Below are 27328 nucleotides of genomic sequence, written 5' to 3'. Positions count from 1 at the left end.
ATGCCCAGGGTCGGACTGGGAACAAATTTCGGCCCTGGCATTTTTCCTCTGGACCAGCCCACTATTGGCCCGACGAAACCACCCCCAAACACGCACTCACACACATCCACCCACCCGTCCACACCGAACCCCCAATGAACAAATACCAGACACCTAAACACCATGAAAACACACTTTCACTGTCATTTCAATTTCACCTTGAACATATTACAAAACAGAAGCACAAGCACACAAGCTTTTGTGTCTCCAAAATGTGTGTGTGTGGGATTAAAATTAACGTCGTCCCGTCGACGTGATAAATTCTCATCGGGAGAATTTATGTGTGTGTGTGTGTGTTTACTTTACCTTACCTTACAGGAGACAGTCTCGGGGATGGCCATGCACGTTAGGTGTTTTTCAAAAAATAAAGACAGTTCGTTTTGGTTAGGGCGGCTGAAATAGTCCATAGCAGGCTCGGCCTCAGACGTAATCCTCTCTGAAGGAACGTTAACACTGGAAGTGCTAGCATGAATTTGAGCATGATGATCAACTTCGGGTTCTGTAATCTCCTGTGCGTTCTTTCCCTCGACCTGCTCACTGGCCACGGAATCCTCCGAGTCCGAATCCGACCCAACATACACATCACTTGGCTTTGAGCCTGTACTGACCTCTCCAGTAACGTTGTCCTCATTTTCGCCCATTGAACTTGTAGTAGGGACGTCGGGAACACTAGCAGCAACGCTAGTAGTAGCACTACTGGCCACAGCAAACAAATTATCTATTTTAAAACACTTGGAAGCGTAAGCTTGAAGAGCTTTCTGCTTTTTGTCGCGAATCTTCTCCGCTCCCCCTTTTCTCTTTTTGCCACCTCTTTCCATTATTTATTCAGTGAATATACTGAATATACTGAACACATCCGTGTTCCCATGAACCTGCACAACTCATAACATCAAACGGTAGACGACAGCCGTTAGATTCCTTCCCCATCATGCACCGCTACACATTTTTGCAAAATCTTCGAACAGAAATCCACCAAATACAAAAGGAACATCGTAGTTTGGCTTCAACAAAGTTTTTAGTTTAGTTTTTAGTTTAGTTTGTTTTAGTTTGTTGTAAGGATTTTACAGTTAAAAGAAGCAAAATAAAATTATGCCACATGCCCACCATGACAAAGATGTGTATCAAAAGTAAGGGGTATATAAACTGCACGCTCCCCCCATAAATCATGATGTGCTTCGTCGAAAACGTAATAGCGGATTTTCTATTGCTAGTAGTCACTTGTAACTGCTATGTAGAGAACAGGGCCGGTGTTAACTTGTGAGGGCCGGCCCAAAGCACGTCTGAGGTACAGCGGCCCACCGGGATAATGCCCAAAATCACAGATTACCAGTCCGAGCCTGGTCATGCCGACCGAAGCTGTTGTGTTTCCCGCTTGTGGTCTCGTCACTCCCGGAAGGGGCAGTGCTGAAGTAAGTAGCTCGATACGGTTTACATGCACTAAGTAGCTCGGCAGAAATCGCATAATCTAGGTCGTGTAGCTCGATTACGAGAAATCAAGTTCGGTTCAATTTCAGCCGAGCTAAGGTGTTTCCATGGCATTTAGAACTTCGATTTCCGTCGAGCAACGGCAAAAATTCGATTTTCTCTATGTGCATGTAAACGCACTGATTGGCTTTTGGGTTGGGCTGGGATAGGCGTCCTCCACCCTGAAACTCCGCTCCAGTCCAGGTGGTGGCGCTAACGCGTCCAGTAGCTGCTTCTCCAAGCACCAGTAAACATTGGAGAAGAACAAGACGCTGCTCGTCTGAGCCGCTTTAGCCCCTCGAGTTATAAAAATAAAAACGCGTTATTGTGTCTGGCTCTGAGGATTTAAAACCCTGAGGTAAGTTAAACTGAAGGTGTGTGGTCGAATCCCAAATATATCTCCACTTTACTGTTTTAGGAACTCCGTTCAGTATGAAATAATGCCGTGTGCACCCTAGATAGTGCACTATTTATCCACTCAGGAGAGAGTTGTAGTTTGGCTAACCTGCTTAGTTGTATATTGAAAGTATTTAAATCTTCACTTCAAGTTCATTTCCATCGCTTTCTTTTTTCTTCTAAATTGCAACTTCCTCGCAAGTCACCAACACTTCATTATAAAAGAAAGACAGGATGAGGTGAAAAATGAAATCTTGGCGAAAATTTCATCGTCGCATCTTAGCAAGTCATAGCAAGTGTACGGTTTATTTCTTATAGCTAACAGATATTAGCATACTTAAATTGTAAAAGAAAAGTGAAATCATTGAAGCTAGATATTGTTCTGTCGTTATTCCGGAAATGTATTTAATTATTTATGGTCGGTGTGTTTATATAAAAGCATGTTTAGCCGCGGTAAAAGCTAACGCAGTGACTGTGCTTTTTCTGTATAAAAACATTGAGCCAAGCTAACAGTGCTAACTGTGGTAATATGAATACATCTTTAACAAAAGTGAGATTACTGAAGCTAGATATTACTCTCTGGTGATTTTACAGTTGGTTTGTTTCTATACGAGAACATTAAAGTGCTGATGACACGTTTTTGACATCTTTGGCGATGTTTTATAACATAAAAAATAATTCCCGATGATCCATATATTAATTCACGAAGGCGCCTATTTTACAAGTTATGATAAAAAACGCGGCTATCTGGGCAAATTTGACGGGGCTGCAGCACCCAGGAGACGAAAGAGAAGGAGGAGCTATATGACGTCAGCGAAAGAACCTTCCTCCTCACTTACCAGTTTGTTGTTGATGCGGCAGGTGTTCACTTAATAATAATAATAATAATAATTATACGTTATTATAATATATAGTTATTATGCCTTCGCGTTGTGTTGCCGGCTTTTGCTCCAAAACCCACAAGGATGGGGTAAGTTTATTCAAGTTTCCCAGAGATCCCGAGCTGCATGCGAAGTGGGTGAAGCAAGTCAGGCGCACTCGTGACAAGTGGGAGCCCTCACCAACATCCGTCCTGTGCTCTGAACACTTCGATTTGGATTGTTTTGACACCCTTCCCAGCTTAAAAGAATCTCTTGGGTGTTCAGTTCAGCACAAACGTGTGTTGCTGCCATCAGCAGCGCCTACAGTATTCCGGAGGGGGTCTACTAGTAGCTATGCCGGATCCAGCAGTCGCCTGGGACAAGGCGACTCCTCCAAAGACAGTCCAACTGTCAGAACATGTGTTGAGAAAAGACATAAGATAAAGGTATGTAGAGCTATAGAGTGCTCCGACATGATGCTAAAAATAGTAACCATGCGGTCTGTGCGACCATCTTGGAAGTGACTCGCTCCAGAGCGCTCATAGAGTGCACATCATAGAGTACACATTCATGATAATCATAAATGTAATCATAAAGTCGGCGTGATATCAGTCATGTATTTGCTTGTGAAAGCTTGCACTGTCTTCGATGGTGTTGGATTGTTTGTTTACGTCGTCTTAGTACTAATACAAAAAAACTGATCTATGGGTATGGGCATCATATCGCCTAGTCTTCCTCCTCACTTGCTGGTTTGTTGATGTGACAGATTTGTAGTAGCAGTTGTAGTATTTTGCCTTTGCATTGTGGTCTCTTATTGCCAAGTTGAAAGAATTTGTTTCTCAAAGCAAACACTGAGGGAAAGCTAACTTAGCCAGACAAGTAGGCTACAGATTGTCATTTGCTTACGCTGATGTAGGTTATCAAATATTTTGCTTCATTCAAGGATAAAACTAAGAAGCCATAAACTAGAAGACATACCTGCCAATATTATCCTAAATGTATCACGGATCAGGCATAGTCGTAAGCTTATTATGTTAGCCGTTTGCATGCTCCATTAGGAACTATGTATTCAGTGTAGCATATGGCTTACATGATATAAGCAGTGTTTACACATGCAAGACAACAATACACAATATTAAAATATTGATTCCGTAACATTTTGAACAAATACGGGTTGACCTACCAATCCTTGTTATCCAACCTTGTGGTGTTCAATGCTGGGCTGTCTGCCTGTCCGCTGTCTATCTTGGAGTCGGAATCGGAGTCGCTCTCAGATTGCACAGTAACAGGTTCAAACCTGTACGGTTGGATGCACCCGTGTTTGTCATCACTTGATTCTTCCGATCTATCCCACTCACAACACAATTCTAGACTCCCAGAAGAGGAAGAGCTAGAGAGTTCACCGGCGTTTTCATGCGCCATTTCCATTGAGTAGACAGCCAGTGAACCGCAGCGTGTTCTTCCGCTGACGTCACAACATGGCCGCGAGCCACGGACCCAGTTTTCTTGCGCTGTGCAATTAAAAGTTGGATATTCGCGTAACAACAGCTTCTATTCACGTAATTATAACAGAAATCTAACATGTTTGCCATGTTGTATAGTTTATTTAAGAAATTGCATAGAGTCATGTTCATGTCATCAGCCCTTTAAGCCGAGCTAAAACGCTAACGGAGCTAATTGCCTTTGAGCGGCGTGCAAACAGCTGCCATTGTTGTCAAGAAAAGCTAATGGAGCTGACTGTGGTAATATGAATACATCTTTAACAAAAGTGAGATTATTGAAATTCAGCCTGTAGACATATTGAACAAAAATAGACAGGACATACGAGCCAACATATAAAGACACAACACATTGAAATACACTGAACATTGAGAGAAAAAAATGAGATGGAGTGAACCAAAGAGAGAGAGAGAGAGAGAGAGAGAGGCAGGCTTAAGGCCTCTGCATGCTCTTGCGACAAGGCTTTTGCAGATAGCTTTTCTCAGACAGTTGTAATTTATCGTTGAGCGGGGAGTAATAGGCGTACGCGATGGTATTCACCACCACAACGCAAGGGGTGCGAAATCGCTAGGAGTAGTTGGTGGGTGTGGTTAGTGGAGTGTTTATCCTCCGGTTACTTATAATGACTAGAACTGGAGTCGTATAGATGTACGTACTTCCTCGATCAACCGCTCTTTGTGCTGCTCCATCTTCGCTCGTGTTTTTAAAAATGGCGGTCGTGAAAGAAACCAAACCGGGAAAGTAGGGAAGCGGAAGTGCGTGTACAGCGGATGTAGAGTGGACCAATCAGAGCCCTCTTGTCTGCGAGGCTTCTGCGGTGGTCACAGTTTTTGGGAGGTGCGCGCAGAGCGTCTGCGAAGGTGGGGGGCTATGCAGACGCCATCTGTGAGGACTGCGTTGTCAGCATAAATTGGCCTTTAGAAAGGGAAAAAGATGTGGAGACAGAGTTCGATGCATCAGAGCCAGTACAGTAAGTTAGGGGGAGAGAATGGTGACAAAATTACAATCAAGATAGATATTGGCGTGGGGTATGAGCTGCTATAACCAGGTTCAAGATTCAAGATGCTTATTTGTCATATACACAATAACAGACACAGCGCTTTATTATTGGGTAATGAAATTCTTATTTTGCAACTGGGTCATTCCATGTCAATTCACACAAATGCCCAAAACCTCCCCAGTGACACCTCTTCAATTTGCCTTATTTTTATTTTCTTAGTGCCTTATGATGTCAAATGAAAGAATCCAAAATTTTAGCTTCCTAGCTTCGAACGTTTTTTGAGTCATGGCCCTTCAAAGTTTGGGTGCCACGCCCACTTTTGGGGTCTGGAAATTGCGCACTTAATTTGCAAGCATTTTTGGAGGCCCATATTTTTTGTTCTAAGGGGGATATAGACCTGTAAATTGCTATATCTATGTATTCTGGCCCTGTCTATCAGATTCTGCACCTAAAAATAGCACAGGTTTACTAACTTTATAGATATTAACCCCTTAAAAGTGGATTTTTTTTAATGACAATAATTTTTTTGACATTTTGGGGGTCCATATCTTGGAAAGTTTATGTTGATGGGGTTTCAACTGATTTATCATATTTGGGAACTCTACTGTGTACTTGGAGAGTTTCAGGGCACTCAGAGGTTTGGTGGGGGTACAGGAGGGCCCCAGATATGGCTTTGGGACAAAATTACCATTTGGTACGTCCTACTTCAGGCCATTAATTGGCCATGTGGGCACATGATGACTGGAATGAACCTTTAACCCTATCAACAGACACCTTTTATCAAACTTTTAATCCAATAAAAACTTTGATTATCCAACTCCTTCAGTATAAACTAAGCATTTGTATATGGTACTATTTTTGCATATTTTCTGAAAAATCCTAAGTCCGGAAAGTAGGTCAACTGTTTTGATTGCCTATTCATGATTAATGTAGGGGCAGTTGGTGTTAAGTGATCAATCTCATTAAATCAGTCTCATTGAATCGGTCTCATTAATTAATACTATTAATTTTGATGCTTAATAATAAATTACCAAACAGCTAAATTATGGTATATTCCAAATTATTATGATCACTGACCGTATTACATAACTCATATGCACCTTGGAATTCTTTTGAGATTGGGCTACTTCAAAAATATTAGGCACAACAAATAAACACACAGTTTCAATAATAATTGAATTTATTACAACAAAGATAAAAATGAATAATGGCAGTTGAAATATATACAAATATGATATATACTTGAGCGTGTGTGTGTAGGGGGAGGTGACCACGTGTTTCGAAGTAGAACAAAAGTTAGCTTTAGTTGCTAGCTAAGGTGTGTGTGTGTGTGTGTGTGTGTCCACGTGGTGGAGGCCTAGCTTGGTTGCTAGCTAAGACAAAGGAATGTTATCTAAGTAGAACAAAGGATTAGCTCTGTTGCTAACTAAGGTGTGTTTGTGGGTGTGAGGCCTTGTGACCACGTGGTGTAGGCCTTGTGGCCTAAACAAAAGGTTAGCCTAGCTTGCTAATGAGACAAAAGAATTAGCCGTGTGTTGCTAGCTAAGCTAGCTTATAACACTACTAAATCCACTGAAATCTTGATGAGGTCAAAATATGTGTAATAATGAAATTAAGGGTTAGAAGGGAATAGAGGAAAGCATGCAAAAGCCTATCTATTAAGCAATTGAGAGATCAAAACAAAATAGAACAATCAATTCAACACCGAGTGTTTGCAGTGTACACAATTAAACAATTCCTGAGTTTAATTCACACTCCTTACTAAAGCTAATTCCTAAGACTAGTTTTGCCCAATTGCCAGTTTCTTACTTCAGTATCTTGCTCCCAGTGCAAGATTACAGAGATGTTCCGAAACTTTGAGTCCACAGGAGCGCATGAGTAGCTTCTGTAGAAAGCAGAGAATTCTTGGTCCGACGCTTCGTAGTTCGTGGGAAGAAGGTCTCTGATCAAACAATGTGCACAGCGCTTTTAGTTAGAAGGAAATCCGGTCACTTCTAACTTTTTAAATGAACTGTTTTTGGCGGCAGTTCGTAACGTTACTATAATAGACAAACAAAACTGGCTGTAGCTCAACCGAGAGAGAGATAGCATGATTTAAGTAGTTCTACCGTGGCCAAGGGTAAACAAAAACCATGTTGAATCGTTTTCTTGGGAGAAAGACGTCTTTATCTTGGGGGCTCTGACGAGCGGTCCTCCTTGTGTCCGTGTGCTTGAGTTCACGCGGAGCCAAAAGAGGAAGTCGGAAGTGTTGCTCAGTTACTTATGCCTTCATTGAGTATGTGCCGTAGGTGATCCCGTCCCGGCGTGACGTAGGCCATCGTGGAAGTGGGTTGATGGGATTTGTAGTTCTTAGGCGGACTGTGGTTGCGTCACTTATAGATTCATGTAGAGCCTCTGATTTTCCGTTTCAAAAAACAGCAAATTCCGTTTCGGAGGATAGTGAATTCTATTTCAATTCCGTTTCAGATAATTTGATATTTAATTTAGAAAAAAACTAATAAAATTTAAAAACTGTGACATTAATGCTGCATTCATGCGCTATGGGAAGATGATATTTTCCAGTTGGGAAGTGGTATTTACCAGTGTGTTGTGTTCACATGCTTTTGTTGTTGTTGACAAATTAAAGATGGTGGACCAGATTCAAGTTAGCAATAGTTAGTTAGCTATCGTTAGCAATAGCGTCTGCTCTGGATAGGTAAAAACAAACCATAACACATTTTTAAAGGAAACGGATTTCTAACGTATTATATTACACTTGTTAATGACGCAACATTGCATAGACACAAAAAACTACCCACTAGTAAAAAAAACTTTAGTAGCGTACAATGCTTAGCATTCAAGTGTCTTGTACCGCTCGCCGCCATGTTGAAAAGGTTAAAGTTCATCTTATCTCGGCAACTCGTGTAGCAAAATTTTCTACGAGTTGCCCAGTGGAAAATACCACAAGAGGGGGCGTTCATGTGTGCTTTCCATGTCGGCGTTTGGTATTTACCATAATTCCCATAGCACATGAACGCAGCATTAGCCCACTTTGTTATATGTTACAATAAAATTATATTTTATTTGATGTTTATATCTTTTGATTTTGCTACAATTAATAACTTGTATGCTTTTGCAAATGCTTTTTTTTTGGCACTGAAAACGAGGTTTAAGATTATTTCAAGTACATTTTAACATATGAAGTTATTGTTTCAGGTCTCTGGTGGTGGGGAGGCTTCTGCATAGCTTTATTGTGGCTGTTTGAATGTTGCTAGCACCAGCCTCTTGTGCTCGAAATGTAGTTTATATTTAAAGAAGCCTCCCCAAACTTGACAGCCAGAGACCTCTGCCCTCTCCCCAAAGAACCAGCGCAGGCAGGGCCCGTTAGCCCCGCGCCTTGGGATGTAATTCGCCCTGAGGCGAGCCGCGGTGCTGCGCTTAGGTTTCCTTTCAATCCAGGGCTCCAGCCCGACTTTGGACGCCCGTAGCTCGGGCAGGGGAGGTCCCAACCGCCCCAAACTTGACAGCCAGAGACCTCTGCCCTCTCCCCAAAGAACCAGCGTGGGCACGGCGTGCCAGCCCCGCGCCTCGGGACGTAATTCGCCCCACGGCGCTGCGCTTAGGTTTCCTTTCAATCCAGGGCTCCAGCCTGACTTTGGACGCCCATAGCTCGGGCAGGGGAGGTCTCAGCCACCCCAAACTTGACAGCCAGAGACCTCTCCCCAAAGAACCAGTGCTGCCAGGGCCCGCTAGCCCCGCGCCTCGGGACGTAATTCGCTCCGAGGCGAGCCGCGGCGCTGCGCTTAGGTTTCGCTTCTATCCAGGGCTCCAGCCCGAATTTGGACGCCCGTAGCTCGGGCAGGGGAGGTCCCAACCGCCCCAAACTTGACAGCCAGAGACCTCTGCCCTCTCCCCAAAAAACCAGTCCTGCCAGGGCCTGCTAGCCCCGCGCTTCGGGACGAAGAGCCACGGTGCTCGGCTTTAGTTTCGTTTTCCCATCGGCGGCTCCAGCCCCACTTTGGACGCCCGTAGCTCGGGCAGGGGAGGTCCCAGCCTCCCCAAGCTTAGAATGTGTAGATTCCATTTCTGACAATAAATTCCGTTTCAGATGCATAATTCCGCGATTTCCGTCCGTTTTCCGCGATCGCGGATTTTCAGTCCCTCTACTCGTGGAAGAAGTGACGTAGGTCAACGCGGAAGTTGGTTGGTGGGATCTGTAGTTTCTTAAAGGGACTGTGGCGTTGTACTTACATTAAGGTAGTAAAAGCACACCCATATAGTGATTTTAATCATGTGATGGTATCGGTGGCATTGTGAAGCGCCTGGTTGCCCGAGCAAGTCTGCAGGCCACTGATGATGATCACATTCTCACTGCTCAACAGATGTATCAATGGGCAAGCAAACATATTGAGAATGTGAAATTCTTATTTGTTACCAGCGAGGGTATCTCTCTTCATGAGAAAGAGTTCGAACTTGATGGCAGGTATTCATCAGCCAAGGCGATATCTGGTACTCAGTCTCATCACAGCTTCATACCTATTTCCAGTGGAAAACTGGAGATGTGGAAGATTTCTCAGGACTTGACATTTTCCATTGTGTCGGTGGGTGCCACTGATGGTACTGATTCTACTGCAACCCCAAGTCATGCTTGTGATGGTGCAGAGGATTTCAGTTCATATCAGCCTGGGCAATATATTGCTTGTGTGTATGACAACAACTGGTATGTGGCAAACATTGTCGACCGTTCTGATGAACACAGTGCGTTTACATGCACATAGAGAAAATCGAATTTCTGCCGTAGCTCGACTGAAATCGAAGTTCTAAATGCCATGGAAACACCTTAGCTCGGCTGAAATCGAACCGAACTGGATTTCTCGTAATCGAGCTACGCGACCTAGATTATGCGATTGTAGCCGAGCTACTTGGTGCATGTAAACTCTGTTGAGCTGCTTATTTCAGCACTGCCCCTTCCGGAAGTGACGAGTGACGAGACCACAAGCGGGAAACACAACAGCCTCGGTCGGCATGACACTTCACCTTAGCCGCCACTTTATTAGGAACACTTGTGTCTGGGCATGTATGCATCCATTTCCAATTAGTTGGTAGGTTATTAGCATGTTAGCAAGCGAACAGTTAATATGTTCACCATTACAGATCAACTTCAACTTAGTGGCCATTTTATTAGGAACACTTCTGTTCGTATGTACAAACACTCTTCTTGTGAACACGGAACTGATAACTTTGTTTATACTCTTGAATAGCTCTTCTTCATGACGACAACCGGAAGTGTACCAACATGATGGGGCGTGTAGTGCCACCTGTGGCTCGGGTGCACAATGTGCCTCACACAATAGCTCGATTTCCTTGTGTGCATGTAGGATTGGATTTCTCTGGCACCCCTGCTGGGACCCTTAGCTCGATTACCGACAGTAGCTCGATTTGGATGTGCATGTAAACGCACTGAATGATGTATATTGTCATTTCATGAAACGGTCAAACACGACTCTGTCTTGGCCTGCTGAAAACCGCCAAAATCCACCATGCTGGGTGCCATTTCAAGACTTTATATGTCGTGTAAAGGCACCAGAGATTCAAGGTCATAGTGCTCGGCATTATAAACTTGTTGCAGTTGATGTAGAAAGAATTGAGACGCTTCTTCCAAAGTACATTCATGCTTAACTGTCAGTGTCAGTCAGCAAGCCTGGTCATGGTTTTATATTGAATTGAATCGTTTTGTGTTGTGCCTACATGTATTTTACAGCAGTAAATGGCGTCCATGCCTCATTAAAATTGTCTGATCTGATCACATGACTATTCTTAAGTAAGTGTAGTTTAAGTTACGTGTGTGTACAGTGTGCAAAGGGTTAATAAATGTAAACTGTCAGTTTATATATTCAAATATGTGTTCAGTGATATTATCCTTGTTTTAATCTTAGTATTTTATAATTTGAATGTGTTTTAGTACCTTTTGATTTGAATTGGCAGTTAAGACGATAGCTGACCTACTTTCCGGACTTTTCGGATTTTTCAGAAAATATGCAAAAATAGTACCATATACAAATGCTTAGTTTATATTGAAGGAGTTGGATAATCAAAGTTTTTATTGGCTTAAAAGTTTGATAAAAGGTGTCTGTTGATAGGGTTAAAGGCTCATTCCAGTCATCATGTGCCCACATGGCCAACTAATGGCCTGAAGTAGGACGTACCAAACGGTAATTTTGTCCCGAAGCCATATTTGGGGCCCTCTCTAAGTACACAGTAGAGTTCCCAACTATGATGATAAATCAGTTTAAACCCTATCAACACAAAAACTTTCCAAGATATGGACCCTTGAAATGTCAAAAAAAATTTGTCATTAAAAAAATCCACTTCTAAGGGGTTAATATCTCTAAAGTTAGTAAACTTGTGCTATTATTAGGTGCAGAATCAGATAGACGGGGCCAGAATACATAGCTATAGCAATTTACAGGTCTATATTCCCCTTAGAACAAAATATATGGGCCTCCAAAAATGCTTGCAAATTAAGTGTACATTTCCCAGACCCCAAAAGTGGGTGTGGCACCCAAACTTTGAAGGGCCAAAATTCAAAAACTATTCCAGCTAGGAAGCTAAAATTTTGGATTCTTTCTTTTGACATCATAAGGCACTAATAAAATAAATATCAGGTAAATTGAAGAGGTGTCACTGGGGAGGGTGTGTGAATTGACATGGAATGACCCAACTGCCTGACCAAACTATGCTTACCAATATAAAAAGAAATATATGAAATATAAAGTGCATATGGAATGCAAAATATAAAAGTAGAATGAAAAATGAAGATAACATTTAAAAAAAAGGGGGGGGGGAACAAACAATGTACACATATAGAGGTAGATATACCGTGCAATGTCTTGTGCAAAATTGCTTCAAAGCCTGATGGAAATATAGAGGTAGATGGTGATTATAATCCATGGTTCAAAAGCCTGATGGCCTGGGGGTAAAAACTGTGTCAGTCTAGTAGTCCTTGCTTTCACACTCCTTTAGCGTCTGCCAGATGGTCGGAGCGTGAATAGTCTGTGTTGTGGGTGTGTTTGGTCCCTGATGATGCTCTGTGCCCTTTTTGTGACCTGGGTGTTGTAAATGTCCTGTAGTGGGGGGAGGACAGCTCCACAGATGAATTGTGCCATTTTAATGACACAATGGAGAGCCTTTCTGTCCTGAGTTGTGCAGTTCCCGTACCACACAGTGATGGAATTTGTCAGGACACTCTCCACTGTGCACCTGTAGAAGTTGCTGAGGAGTTTGGTGGACAGTCCAAATTTCCTCAGCTTCCTCAGGAAGAAGAGTCTCTGTTGAGCCTTCTTGATGGTCTGTGTGTCCAGGTGAGATCCTCACTGATGTGAGTTCTGAGGAATTTAAATGTTTTCACCCTCTCCACCTGTGTCCCGTTCATGTGCAACAAGGCGTGCTGGTCTCTCCTCCTCTTCCTCGGGTCAATAATCATATCCTTGGTCTTCTCAGCATTCAAGGAGAGGTTATTTTCCTGGCACCAGGAGACCAGCTGAGCCACCTCCTCCCTGTAGACTGACTCATCTCTGCCGGTGATCAGCCCAATGACAGTGGTGTCGTCAGCGAACTTGATGATGGAAGTGTTGCTCTGGGTGGGGGTGCAGTCGTAGGTGAAGAGGGTGTACAGGAGTGGACTGAGCACACAGCCTTGGGGGGTCCCTGTGCTCACTGTCTTGGTGCTGGATATTCTGGTACCGACTCTGACAGCCTGGGGTCTGTTTGTGAGAAAGTCCAGGACCCAGCAGCAGAGGGAAGATGTCAGTCCAAGGGTGGAGAGCTTCTCTGTCAGTCTGCTGGGGATGATGGTGTTGAAGGCTGAACTGCAGTCCACAAGCAGCATTTGGACATGGGTGTCCCTGTGTTCCAGGTGTGACAAGGCTGTGTGGATGGCTGCATTGACGGCATCATCAGTTGAACGGTTCTGACGATATGCAAATTGAAGGGGGTCTATTGTGTCTGGGATGCCCTTTTTGATGTGTGACATGACTATCCTCTCAAAACACTTCATTACAACTGAAGTGAGTGCAATTGGGCGATAGTCATTCAGGCATGTTATATTGTTTTTCTTTGGGAGGGGCACTATGGTGGTGGTCTTGAAGCATGTGGGCACAGAAGACATGGAGAGGGACAGGTTGAAAATGTCTGTGAAGACCTCTGCTAACTGTGTGGAACAGGCCCTCAAAGCACGGCCGGGGATGTTGTCAGGGCCGGCTGCCTTTCGGGGGTTAGTCCTCCTGAAGACCTTGCTCACCTCGGTTATGGTCACAATAGGTGAAGAGCTCTGTGCTGCCTCTGTTGGTAGAATCCCTTGGTGTTGGTTGGTGTTGAGGGTGTCGAAGCGAGCATAGAACTCGTTCAGCTCATCTGGTGATGCGTTGTGGTTGGCTGTGACCCTGCCGTTCTTCTGCTGGAAATTGATGTGTTGCAGGCCCTGCCACATGCATCTGGAGTCTGAGGTGTTGTAATATCCTTCCAGCTTCAGTCTGCACTGCCTCTTGGCTTCCCTGATGGATCTGCGGAGGTCATATCTGGCCTTTTTATATCCATCTCCGTCACCAGAGGCAAAAGCGGTGGAGCGTGCATGTAGCATGGAGCGTACTTCACTGTTTAATCCAAGGTTTTTGGTTAGGATATATTTTGCACCGCTTGGTGGGGACAATGTCATTAATACACGTACTGATGTAGCTGGTGACCACAGATGCATATTCCTCTAAATCCACGGAACAGTCTTCTCTCAAAGCAGCCGTCTTAAACACATCCCAGTTTGTAGAACTGAAGCAGTCCTGGAGCACCAGATCAGTCTCTTCATTCCAAACTTTAACAGTTTTACTCACTGTGGGGGCTTGTTTGAGAAGGGCCTTGTAGGCTGGGTAGAGGAACACAGAGATGTGGTCAGACTGTCCAAAGTGGGGGCAGGGCACAGCCTTGTAGCCATTTCTCACGTTGCTGTAGACATGGTCCAGGATGTTGTTGTCCCTTGTCAGAAAGCTCACGAGTTGATGGTACTTTGGTAGCACAGTCCTGAGGTTGCAATGATTAAAATCCCCGGCCACGATGAACACACCATCTGGGTGTGTGGTCTCGTGTTTGCCGATGATGTCATGTAGTAGTCCTAGCGCTGTAGTGCGGTCGGCCCGCGGCGGGATGTAAACAGCCGGCATAAACACAGCACTGAACTCCCTCGGTAGATAAAAGGGTCTGCACTTCACCATCAGCACTTCAATGTCCGCACAACAGTGTTTTTCAACCACCTGTACGTCTGTACACCATCTGTTGTTAACATAAACACACACACCGCCACCTTTGTTTTTACCGGAAGCAGATGTGCGGTCTCCGCAGTGCATGGAGTGGGTCTGTAGTTCAATGGCCGGATCTGGCAGGCTTGCAGTAGTCCAGGTTTCTGTAAAAATCAGGGCACAACACTCTGATCTCACGTTGAGATGTTATCCTGGTTCTCAGCTCATCCATCTTATTCTTGAGCGAGCGAACGTTAGCTAGCAGAAGGCTAGGTAGCGGTTGTCTTGTAACTCTAGCCTTTAGCCTAGCATGTAGCCCGCCTCTCTTACCGCGCCTCCGTTTTGGGTGCGTGGATCATCAGCCGTTTCGCCTACTCGAGTCTGGTGATGATGCGGCCTGCCGGATGGTGTCGGTGTAGCTTCGGTCGGTGTCGGTGATGAGAAGAAAGCTACAGTCCAGAAGGACTGGCCTGGGCCAGTGGTGAATTTTACCAATGTCCAGAAGTGTGTCTTTGCTGTAGGTGATCCTAGTGTACAAGCACTGAGCATTTGTCACAATCAAAATTACTAAAAGACAATCGGTGTCGGGAGTGCATCGCAAACACGTTCACCACGGGAGGCGCCATTGTGCAGCTATGGTGGTGATATTGCGGTCGCAGTAGAGTGTTCCATTAACATAAAGCTTGTCGACAGACAGTGTAGCTCATTTACCTTCTTACCTGAGTTGTTTCATTACAGGCAAGAGGGCTCTTCTTTCCCGGATTTCTCGTGGGAATTGGTCATTTAGTCCATATGATGTGCCTTTCAGTTCTTTTCCTTTGCTTTTAATAAGTTCTTTGTGCTTGTAGTGTTTGAATTTGGCTCTTATCGGAGGTGGCTTTTTATTGTCTTTGGAAGTGAGACGGTGGACTCGATGAAAGGTAATCCTGTTGACTGCGTCTGATGGGACTTTCAGAGATGACTACATGAATTCTTTCACAGCTTTCTCAGGATCATCAGGTATAGTTGTTGATAGTGGGATTCCTGAAAAAATGAGGTGGTCGAGCATGCTGTGGCATTGGAGGTCTAGTGTGTGTGTGTATGTGTGTGTATATATATATTTTTTCTTTCATGATTCTATTTTTGCTAGTGAGATGAGTTACCTGGTTGGACAAGTTTGTGACCTTTCCTTTTAGTTCACTGTTTTCTAATACGAGTGTGTCGATCTGTGATTGAGAGAATGCGAGACTGGCTTTTAATTTGAGGCGGCGATGTTACACTGAGTCTATCGCGAGACTTTGGGTGAGATCCAACATGGCGGCGCGCTGAATACCGTTTGTAAATACAGGATTACAGGAATATTCTTTTCCTTCTGTTTAAACTGGTTATTACCCCTCAACAAGAACCGGCCAATCTGTTTACCTTTTCCGACGGCCACTTCATTCCGGACACTATGACATCTGAACCCAGCAAGAAACGCCCAACACGCGACTGGTCAACTGAGACAGACGAGGCTCCAGAGACTAGGGGTGGGCGATACTGGGAATTTTGGTATTGATCCGATACCAAGTAAATACAGGGCTAGTATCGCCGATACTGATAGCGATACTTTTTACTTGAAATGTTATGATCATTGAATAATTTTGTGATTTTTCCTTTTTTAGTTATGAGTATGATAAAACACAGGACAAAGATTTTAGGCAAATAAAAATGTTTTTTATTAACTAACTACAACAATATAAAACAATGTAACAGTATATTAATAAAATTCCCTTATCACCTTCTGCTACACAAAATTGTTTAAGAAAAAAGTCACTAGTGCAAAATAACAAAAAAGCAACAATGTAACAAAAATATAAATATAACAATGTCAACAACACCACAAAAATACCTTCCATTGCACGCAAATATTTGTGAAAAATAAAGTCAGTAATAAAGTAACAAAGTCAGTAGTGCAAAATAAGTAAACAAAAGCAACAATGTCAGGGTTCTCCACGAGGGGTTTTAGAGGGGTGTGCCGCCCCCCTTTCTGTGATTCCCGCCCCCGTTTAATTTCTGCCGCCCCTTTACAAAAGGAAGAGACGTCCGTTTGTTTTCTTTGTGACAGCCTTTCTCTGTTGGAGTACCGACAACGCGGCAACACCCGAGTATGAAACTCATTTACCAGCAATTAGTTTAGTCAGTCTGACGATTATAGTCTAAGAAAAGCATTTCACACTTCGGCGTTTTTGACACATTGTTCTTGCGCCAGGAGATAACACGCTGTGGCAGCGGGGGCGTGGTCAAGCATCGGTCTGTGACAGGAGGGCAGAGTCAGGGAAGGTAAGTGGCAGAATCACTACACCTGTCATTAATTAATGTGTTTGTGTCTTCCCAGTGACCGCGCCCTATTTAAGGAGAGAGAGCGAGAGCAGAGGGAGCTCTCTCCCCAACCAGACGGCTGATGTGTGTGTGCGTGTGAGAGTATATATGAACGCTGAAAAGCTGAATAAAAGAGAGTTTTGTGAACTCAGTTCTGGCCTGCCGTTAGGGCTGCTCGATATTGGAAAAAATCAATATCGCGATTTTTTCAGTAAATATCGATATCGCGATTTTTAAAACGATATTTATACACCTTTTTTTAAAGCCCTGATCATCAACACCTGAGGCACCGGGCCACATTTTTATAGTACAGGCCTCATAGGCTACCTGTCAACCCTTCCCGTTGTACCCTGAAACGCCTTTTACTTAAACTATTTACTGTGCAAGCGCGTACTTTGCATAGGTCCTATAGCCTGCACAAGGCTCACGTTCTCCTCACTCAACATTTCCGATCACAGAGTTTGGAGCCAGCGCTGGTATTACCAGTGATTACTGCGTAACGTCCACACTGGCTCGTAGCCAGCCAAGGATAAAATCTCTCTCTCACACACACACTACAACGTAAGCTTGTGTGTTGTTAAGACACCAACATTAAAACACGCACACACACGGACTGGCCATTGGGAGTAGCGGGAGTTTGTGGGCCGGCGGAGAAAAAAAAAAAAGTTGCGCGCTGGCCTTTAATATGATAAGCAATGTTAACAGTTTCTTTAAGAAACTGTTAACATTGCTTATCATATTAAAGGAGAGCGCGCAACTGTAATAAACAATGTTAACAGTTTCTTAAAGAAACTGTTAACATTGCTTATCATATTAAAGGCCAGCGCGCAACTTTTTTTTTTTCCTCCGCCGGCCCACACTGAACCACCGGGAAAACTCCCGCTACTCCCGATGGCCAGTCCGTGTGTGAACACGCACAATATAGAGACAAGTCCTTAAGAATTAACATACATGAAAATAGCTCAGCGGCATGTAAACATTCCCTGAAAGTGTAGGTGGCACTGCGGCTAGATGCTACGTGAAATGGCACAAGGCAAACACCATGCGTCGCTCAGTCAACAGACAAAATCCACGAACCCAGTAGTCCTCCTACTACTGTGGGTTAGTGTTCTGTGGCCAAAAACACCCTATGCACAGTCATTCCAAAACATCCCCACTAGTTGCAGGTTATGTCTCAAATACAGATATGCGTTGTGGACTAAGCGATCTATTTTCAAGCATCAGGCTTCTCTTCCTTCATCTTCCAAATGTGGACTCCGCTATCTTTTTGGCATGTCAGCATTGAAATACCATTTGCAGAGATATTTCACTCGAAAAGTAAAAGCAACACATGATTAGGGCTACATGATTAGCAGGGGGACACCGTTTTAAGCGCACGGAATTTTAAAAACAATGTAATTACATCTGAGTCCGTCGACATCGCGCAATAAACCCGTCCTTAGCAGAACCTACTTCAAAGCATGATGCTAGCTGCAGATGCACAAGTCAAAATCAAATGAACCCAAGTAAACATGCCGCGGCGGGCAACATTAATAACCAAATTGCCTTACCTTAAAACGCTGCCTTGACCACAGGACGACTCGCAATTATTCCACTTAAATCCACACGGTTTAACACATCTAACACAGCTAGCAAGCTGGATATGTGCTAATATTGTTGTGCTTGTTTTCTTCCGTAGATGCCATTTTTACATTACCCAGTCCCACATCCAAAAATATGACGTAAATATGTTAATTGTATTATTATAACTATTAGCAAGCAAATCAAACAACATATTAAGAAATCAATATATCAAATCACCCGACACGTATGAAAACAGAAGAATTGATTTTTTACTGTTGCGGAGATATCGCGGGAGTAGAATGGATGACGTATGCAAGGCTACGGTGTGCCTTAGGGGACAGAAGGGTTCGTTTTACCTTACTGTCACGTCAATGTTATTGTTGTTTTATTGCCATTGTAGAAATATTGTGCACGTCCCTTTCGACAAATGACAAAAAATCGTTTCATATCGATATTATGAATTTTGATATCGTTTGACACCAATATCGATATCGCGATAAAAATACGATATATTGCACAGCTCTACCTGCCGTCCTTCTGTGCTCCACCCACCTACATGAACTGTCACAGTGGTGCCGAAACCCGCGAGAGCACAGAAGGACGGCAGGCCAGAACTGAGTTCACAAAACTCTCTTTTATTCAGCTTTTCAGTGTTCATATATACTCTCACGCGCGCGCACACATCAGCCGTCTGGTTCGGGAGAGAGCTCCCTCTGCTCTCGCTCTCTCTCCTTAAATAGGGCGCGGTCACTGGGAAGACACAAACACATTAATTAATGACCGGTGTAGTGATTCTGCCACTTACCTTCCCTGACTCCGCCCTCCTGTCACAGACCACGCCCCCGCTGCCACACACGCCTTTATAATAACGTGTGAATCGACACCAAGTTCGAGATAACTGATTGTTATTGTCGGCAGAGAAATAAAGGATATAAACAAAAAGTTCAAAGTTGGTGCGGCAAATATGGCCATGGAGCGGTGTAAATATGGCCATGGAGCGGTGTAAATATGGCCATGGAGCGGTGTAAATATGGCCATGGAGCGGTGTAAATATGGCCATGGAGCGGTGTAAATATGGCCATGGAGCGGTGTAAATATAGTTAAAACAACATCTTTTCAATGTACTTTACTCTCTAAAAAAATAATTTTTTTCCAGGGGTGCCTGCAATTACATTTCCATTTCAAACAATGTCAGCTTTTGTGGAGCAGTGTGAATATAGTTAATACAAAAACTTCTGTACTTTTTCTGTTCTTTTTTTGTAGTTTGCTAAATAAAAAAAATATTTTTTCCAGTTCCATTTCAAACAGTGTGTCTGAATATGATGTGTAAGTATGTAATGTATGATGTGTTTTGTACCAGTCCAATTGATTCCTCTATTCTAAATGATTACTATTTGAGAGTATTTTATGCAAATGTTATGCAAATGACACATGTAAATTTATGCAAATTTGTTTCAAGGTCATCCGATTGACCCCCACCCCCCTATATTTTCAATCCGTGGAGAACCCTGAATGTAATAAATATAATATAAACAACACAAAAAAACCCTTCCATTGCACGCATATCTGTGTGAAAAATAGTCAGTAGTGCAAATCGTGTGTAAACTACAAGTGGCTTGTAACCTTTGGCTCTTTGCGCACAAAGCCCTCCAAGGAAGTATCCCTTGAGGTGCCCTTTTGGCTTTGTTCCCATGTTGATAACAGATTTAAAGGTTTTTGTTCAGGAACAGTAACATTACATTCTTCCCTTTGATTGCACTTCTTCTCAGAGTTATTAACTGTCCCGCCTTAGAGAAAATCCTTTCTTTCTCAGTCAGTGCTCTGACTCTCCGCTCTCCGACAAAGCAGGGAGGGGGAGGGGCAAGGTGTGAGCGGCAGAGAGAGGTGTGCTGTCTACACAGACAGATTGAGAGAGAAACTACGCTCGCATGAACTCTGAGTAAATTCGAGTAATTCACTGGACGTATTGAAGAGAAACTGCGACGAAAGTATCGATCTCATCACGCTAGTTTCGATTCCGATACTCACTTTGGTATCTATACTCAGATCGATACACCCACCCCTGCCAGAGACTCCCCCCGCTATCAGTACCGCCAAGGTCACATCCATCGAGGTCAGTTTACTGGAGTCCAAAAACCACAAACTTGATATACTTGAACATCTTCATGAGGACGTCAAGGAATTAAAAGCCAGTCTCGCATTCTCTCAATCACAGATATGAATACATCCTTAACAAAAGTGAGATTATTGAAACTAGATATTACTCTCTGGTGATTTTACGGTAGGTTTGTTTCTATACAAGAACATTAAGCCGAGCTAAAAAGCTAACGATGCCAACTGCCTTTAGACGGAGCTAGGCGAACGGCGCGAAAAGCCGCCATTGTGATCATGAAAAGCTAATGTAGCTAATTGCCTTTAGACGGAGCTAGGCGAGCGGCACGAAAAGCTGCCATTGCTCTCACCGACTGCTAGCAGCCTGAACTGTACTGACAAGCAAACAAGCTTAAACAAAATTCAGATCATTGAAGGTAGACATTACTCTCATGATTTGGGGATAGAATTTGTTTTACAGGGATGAGAATTTTCCGCCGATCGGCGGATTTCCGACTTTTTCAGACCAAAATGATCGTTTTTGAGATCGATGTAAATCCGTTGAGAAATTTTCGGGGGGGGGGGGGTGATTAACGATCTGTGGTCACCTTATAACGCAGACATCCCAAGTCTCCCAGAACTTCCGGGAGTCTCCTGCATATTGATAGAAGCGAGCAAGAGCGTGCGCGCGCAACATTAAGGTCTGCATCACGCATCTTAGAATGTGCACGCGCGAGGGAGACTGTGTGCAGTGTTGCCAGATATTGCTGACGTTTTCCATCCCAAAATATGTTCAAAACCTGCCAAAATGCACTTAAAACCACCCAATGTGGCAACACTGCCTGTGTGGCTGTTCATGTGTTCATGTAGCGCATGCCAGACAAAGAGCATCCTGATTGGCTTATTTTGCTGAGTAACCCAATCAGCTTTCAGTGTGGATGGGCTTTTATCCCTTTTCTCGAGGACCGACCGGCATAGCGGAGAGAGAGCGCGTGCCCCACAAAACGAAAGTACAAAACCCACTTCAGCTCAGATTACACAAAATAATCTCCCTGTCTAATAATCTCCCTGTCTAATAACGGTAGAAAATAATGACAGTTTCATGCGATGTACTGTTTGCAGCAGTGATTTCAGCATTGCCCATGGTGGCTTAAATGATTGTAAAGGACATGCTGAGGTGAGCCGGGCGGCACGGTGGTGTAGTGGTTAGCGCTGTCGCCTCACAGCAAGAAGGTCCGGGTTCGAGCCCCGTGGCCGGCGAGGGCCTTTCTGTGCGGAGTTTGCATGTTCTCCCCGTGTCCGCGTGGGTTTCCTCCGGGTGCTCCGGTTTCCCCCACAGTCCAAAGACATGCAGGTTAGGTTAACTGGTGACTCTAAATTGAGCGTAGGTGTGAATGTGAGTGTGAATGGTTGTCTGTGTCTATGTGTCAGCCCTGTGATGACCTGGCGACTTGTCCAGGGTGTACCCCGCCTTTCGCCCGTAGTCAGCTGGGATAGGCTCCAGTTTGCCTGCGACCCTGTAGAACAGGATAAAGCGGCTACAGATAATGAGATGAGATGTTGAGGTGAGGAGTGTCTTTTCTTGTGCATTATATTTAGGCAGAGGTGTCAAGTAACGAAGTACAAATACTTCGTTACTTTACTTAAGTAGAAATTTTGGTACTTTCTACTTTACTGGAGTAATAATTTTTCAACCTACTTTTTATCTCTACTCGTTACATTTTCAAGCATTTACTTTTACTTTGTTACGTTTATAATAGTCTTGTTACTTGCATTTCATTGCGCCAGTCTTTATATTACTTATATTACTTTGTCCACCTAATAAACTGCCACTCGGCGCTCCAAGCACACAGCAATCCAAGCTCTGACTTCGACACTGTTAGTAAATTGCGGGCTCTCATTCGTTTGTCAGGAGTGGACACCCCCCCCCCCCGAACCATATATGGCATTCTCTTTTCTGAGTCAGGTTAAGTTTACAAACGCAGTTATGGTATCTTGGTGGGTGTTAGTGAGTAAAGTGACAGGTCTTAGCTTAGTAAACGTTATATTAGCTTGTAGTGTGTCGGCATTCCAGCGGCCGCCCTTTCTCTCCTCGCCTGTGTTCAGCCTCGCATTGCTGGAACACAAACATTCTGTTGACTTCTCTCGGTGAGCCAGTAACTAGTAGGAATGAGAAAGTGTTTTTCTTGTATTTTAACTGGAACCTGCTGCCTCTACTGCACGTCCCATATGAAAAAGAAAAAAACTGTAATTTTACAGTAGTGTTAGTGTAGTATTCATTCATTCATAGCATTCAAATACTGTATTACTGCTGTTTAGACAGTGAATGCAATGCAACTTTGGACACAAAATGATTGCCAGCATACTGCAAAAATATTGCGTTATACAATATTTTGGACATTACAATGTTTTTTTTTGTTTGTTTTTTTAATATATACATTTTCAATAAAAATGTATTGATAACTAACTTCTGAGGTATGAAGTTTTACACCATTACAACACTTACAGACAACAAGTCATTATTACTTGTGCTCCATGAAACACATTTTAATGGGTCAGGAGAATGGACTGTATGTGGACTTCTAGGCTGCGCCTTTGTCCTTAATAGCATTTTTTCCTCTTTCATTACTTTTACTTTTGTACTTTAAAGTAGTTTAGAAATCAGTATACTTTTTACTTTTACTTGAGTAAAAAGCTTCAGTTGATACTTTTACTTCATGAAAAGTATTTCTAAACCACAGTACTTCTACTTGAGTAATAAATGGTAATACTTTTGACACCTCTGTATTTAGGTCTACAACAGGCTGTCATGAAAAGACCAAACTAATTGAAGATTTCCGTAAAGTAACAACGTATGAATATACATCATATATATCAAATGCATGTCATATACAAGTGTGCATCTTTTTATAAATGAGGTTAGCTTGTCTAATGTAGCATGTTGGGGAGAATCATAGTATCATATCTATATTTCTGATAAAATTTTAGGTATGATACTGTGTATAACTCTCCTCCTTATTGCTCATTTCATGGGGGCAATTCATTGAACTGCTGGGATGTGCCGCGCGGGAGCGTCTGCCCACGTTTTTTTAGGCCGAGATGAACTTATAGTTTTTGATTTAAAAAATTTTTTTTTCCAATTTGTAATGCCCATTGTACATGCCTGTTCTTTAACTCAAAATCACCATCTCGATCTTCAAATTGACCGTATGGTATATGCATTACTTTACACAACATCCTGTCCAGATAAAACCTAGTTAGTACACACAGCAGTTGAAAGGGAAGTGATGAGTGATGTTGAATGTTGCCTGCTTAATATGCAAGACCTCCTGCTACTAAAGAAAGCTTCAGAGAATTATATGATAGAACTTTTTTCTGTTTTTTTCTGGTAAACTTTATTGTAAAGGATTAGGGTATTCAAAGACATGAATAGCAAAAATGCAGAAATATAATACTGTAGAGCTCGTTTATATTAAAAGGTGCATTGATTTTTTTGAAATCATCAAATGTGAATTGATTAAAAACAAGTCTCTTGTACCATATTAATCATTTTCACCTGGTAGTCCACCAAGAAGGGGAATTTATTTCCAAATACATTGCAACTTTTGCTGATAAAATTAATGGTTTTGGGGTTAAAAAAAAAAATAGCCAAAAATCATTCGCCCCTGGAACCCCTTAGAAACTTAGAAAGAAATTACATTTAAATGTAATATATATGATTTAACAACCTATATTGATTAAATAGAAAAGTGAGCATTTTCATACATGACTACTTTGACTTTTAGTAATTAATGTACATTTTGATGATAAAATCCTGCACATTAGCTTAAGTTAGTAGTATTACTTGTGGTAGTATATTTATAGTGTTAATGTGATTCTTTGTCTTGAGGAAAAAAAAATTGTTTACTGATAAGTCAGCAGGCCCTGCTCTGCTCTCTCACAAACGCACATTACAAAAAGTAAACATGTTTAACGTGTCTGTTATGCTGTTGGCTTGTTGCTTACTCAAAGTAACAGAGGGACATTTCTATTTTTATTGCAGGTTTTCTTTGATTGATTGAAGGTTTTGATCATCATCTTCGAGATTCATTGCCCTCAACTCCTCACCCTCAGGACTCCTGGAGCAGTTTGTTTACACACACACTATCACCACATCATCCTTTCTTCCACTCTCAATATTATATTAGGTTATTTTAGATTAGATTAATTTACATTAAGTAGTTAGGTTAAGGTTTAGGTTACTTAACCTATTATCTTTGGAAGAAGTTTTTTTTTTTTTGTCTTCTGTCCAGCAGGATGCCGAGGAAGGGAAGGAGGTCCGAGGCAGCGAGGCGCCGATGGAGGAAGCGCAACCTGGAGGAGCCAACTCCAGTCACTTCCCCCCCGAAGGTATTTACACAGTAGATAAGCTTCTGTGTCATGGTGACAACTGTCTGCATGAAAATAGCAGTAGAAATGTCACATATTGCTTTCTTTTTAACTGCTGAGTTCAGTATGTAACTGCCATGACTTAGATTTTTTTGGTGTTGATGTTTCATCAGACGGTCCAGACGGTGTCCACCCCACTGGACGCAGGGTCCAGGACCAGGGAGACCCACCCCCCCTGCTCTCGAGCTCCAGTCAGCAACGTATGTTCCTATCACAACTCGCGCGCACACACAGAGTTATTTTAAAGAAGACAGACAGTGTTCACACTGAGACACTGTCTGAGGTTTAATATGTTTACAGTCACACATCGTCTTGTATTTAAAATGTGTTTGTTTGAACTTGTCTGGTTTTATCTTAGCTTTGTTTGATTTAACTATGTTCTTTTTATGTGATGCAAAGTCACCTTGAGTGTTTTGAAAGACACTTATTTTATGTGTCATCAGCTGGTTGGATCTTCACCCCCAGCCCAGCCTTTCGGGAGCCTGGGTGATGTGTGTCCCGAAGTTCGTGCACGTGAGTATCCACCTGTTTTATCCCTAAATGATCAATAAACTAATTCATCATCAATATTAAACTTTTTAAACCGGTTTTCTTTTCTGTACTGTTTTGCTCATATAAACGAATGATTGTTGACATTTCCTGGTTTGTTTTCAATTCAGTAATACCGTTATCTGTTTTGTCCTTTACTAAACAGGCCGCGGTACCGAGTTCCGCCATCGGGTGCGGAGGTGGCCAATTTCGAAGCTCACTGGACGGAGCCACAAGTTGGTCATCCCACCGGAGTCTCCTGACAAGAAGGTGTTATTATTGTCCAGTTTATGAAGAAAGTAATTGATCTTGAGAGGGATTAATGATTTTCATGCTAAAGAAATTTTCTTTGTTGTTGCAGTTCATTCTGATTGTCGGGGACTCCCACCTCCGGTCCATCGCAGATGGTTTCACCGTGATGCCAGAAGGAAAGTTTTCTTTTGGTGTCCTGTCGACCCATGGGGCCCACGCCGCTCAGCTGCGGACTGAGGTCCTACATGCTAATGTTCCTCGGTCCCCTGACGCTGTTTGTGTTCTTGCCCCTAGCAACAACCTGACCGCGAGCAGGACCATCGACGAGGCGGCCGTCGATTACGCAAGTTTCCTCACTGCTGTGAGGAGCCGCTGGCCGGAGGTACGTGTTATTTCATGTCTCGCTTGTCCTGTATTCGTAGGACTTTAACAACACTAGAGGTACATTGACTAAAGTCATTGATTAAAGTTATAAATGACATGCGTCTTAATACTGATGCAGGCAAAACATCGGTCCTGGTGTTACTGGACCTCAGTGCAGCTTTTGATACTGTTGATCACAACATACTGCTATATCGACTTGAACACTGGGTTAGGTTGACTGGTAAAGTTATCAGTTGGTTAAAATCATAGTTAAAAGATAGAAGCTTCTTTGTTACCATGGGAAATTGTTCCTCGACATCAATGTCCTTGACCTGTGGTGTCCCCCAGGGGTCGATCCTTGGACCATTTATTATTCAACCTTTGTATGCTCCCACTTGGACAAATTATCAAGAACAACTCAATTTTGTATCACTGCTATGCAGATGACACCCAAATTTACTTTGCTTTATCACCTAATGATTATACCCCCCTTGAATGTCTCTACCAGTGTATCGACCAAATCAACAACTGGAGGTCACAAAATTTTCTCCACCTGAACACAGATAAAACAAAATTACTTCTATTTGGGGAAAAAAGATGAAAGACTCAGGATTACCACTATTCTTGACACAAAGGGGATTAAAACAAAAGATATGGTTAAAAATCTTGGTGTTTTCATTGACAGCGAGCTAAACTTTGACAGTCACATGAAAGCAATCAGTAAATCGACATTTTATCACCTAAAAAACATTTCCAAACTAAGAGGACTTGTGTCAAAAAATGATCTGGAAAAACTTATCCATGCCTTCATCTCTAGTAGGGTTGATTACTGCAATGGCCTTTTCACAGGCCTGCCAAAAAAGACCATCAAACGACTTCAGCTGGTTCAAAATGCAGCGGCTAGGGTTCTCACACGAACAAAAAGAACAGAGCACATTACTCCAATTCTAAGGTCCCTTCACTGGCTTCCAGTAAGCTACAGAATTGACTTTAAAGCATTGCTGCTGGTGTACAAATCTCTAAATGGTACAGGGCCCAATTACCTCTCTGATATGTTGCAGCGGCCTAACCCAATCAGATCTACCAGATCGCAGCAGCAAAATTTACTGGTAAAACCTGTTGTTAAAACAAAGTGTGGTGAAGCAGCTTTTAGCTACTATGCAATACAGCTATGGAACCAACTGCCAGAGGACATCAAAAATGCTCCTGGTGTTGGCAGCTTCAAATCTAGACGAAAGACC

At 42.9% G+C, this 27328-nt stretch overlaps 1 protein-coding gene across 2 annotated transcripts in view; it reads left to right on the top strand.

Moving 5' to 3' along the window:
- Positions 1–1755: 1755 nt before the first annotated feature.
- Positions 1756–27328, top strand: part of LOC132883301 (histone-lysine N-methyltransferase PRDM9-like) — a 322553-nt gene continuing 296980 nt past the window's right edge. For both annotated transcript variants that reach the window (XM_060916743.1, XM_060916751.1), the window contains exons 1-6: positions 1756–1861; positions 24559–24905; positions 25058–25144; positions 25388–25457; positions 25639–25742; positions 25834–26106. In XM_060916743.1, the coding sequence (XP_060772726.1) occupies positions 24813–24905; positions 25058–25144; positions 25388–25457; positions 25639–25742; positions 25834–26106 (627 nt within the window). In that variant the 5' untranslated portion in view covers positions 1756–1861; positions 24559–24812. The remainder of the gene's footprint in view (positions 1862–24558; positions 24906–25057; positions 25145–25387; positions 25458–25638; positions 25743–25833; positions 26107–27328) is intronic.

Source organism: Neoarius graeffei, chromosome 1, assembly GCF_027579695.1.
Source record: "Neoarius graeffei isolate fNeoGra1 chromosome 1, fNeoGra1.pri, whole genome shotgun sequence".
Classification (NCBI taxonomy): Eukaryota; Metazoa; Chordata; class Actinopteri; order Siluriformes; family Ariidae; genus Neoarius; species Neoarius graeffei.
Note: the sequence above shows the minus strand (reverse complement) of the source record. Positions and strands in the feature narration are given on the sequence as shown.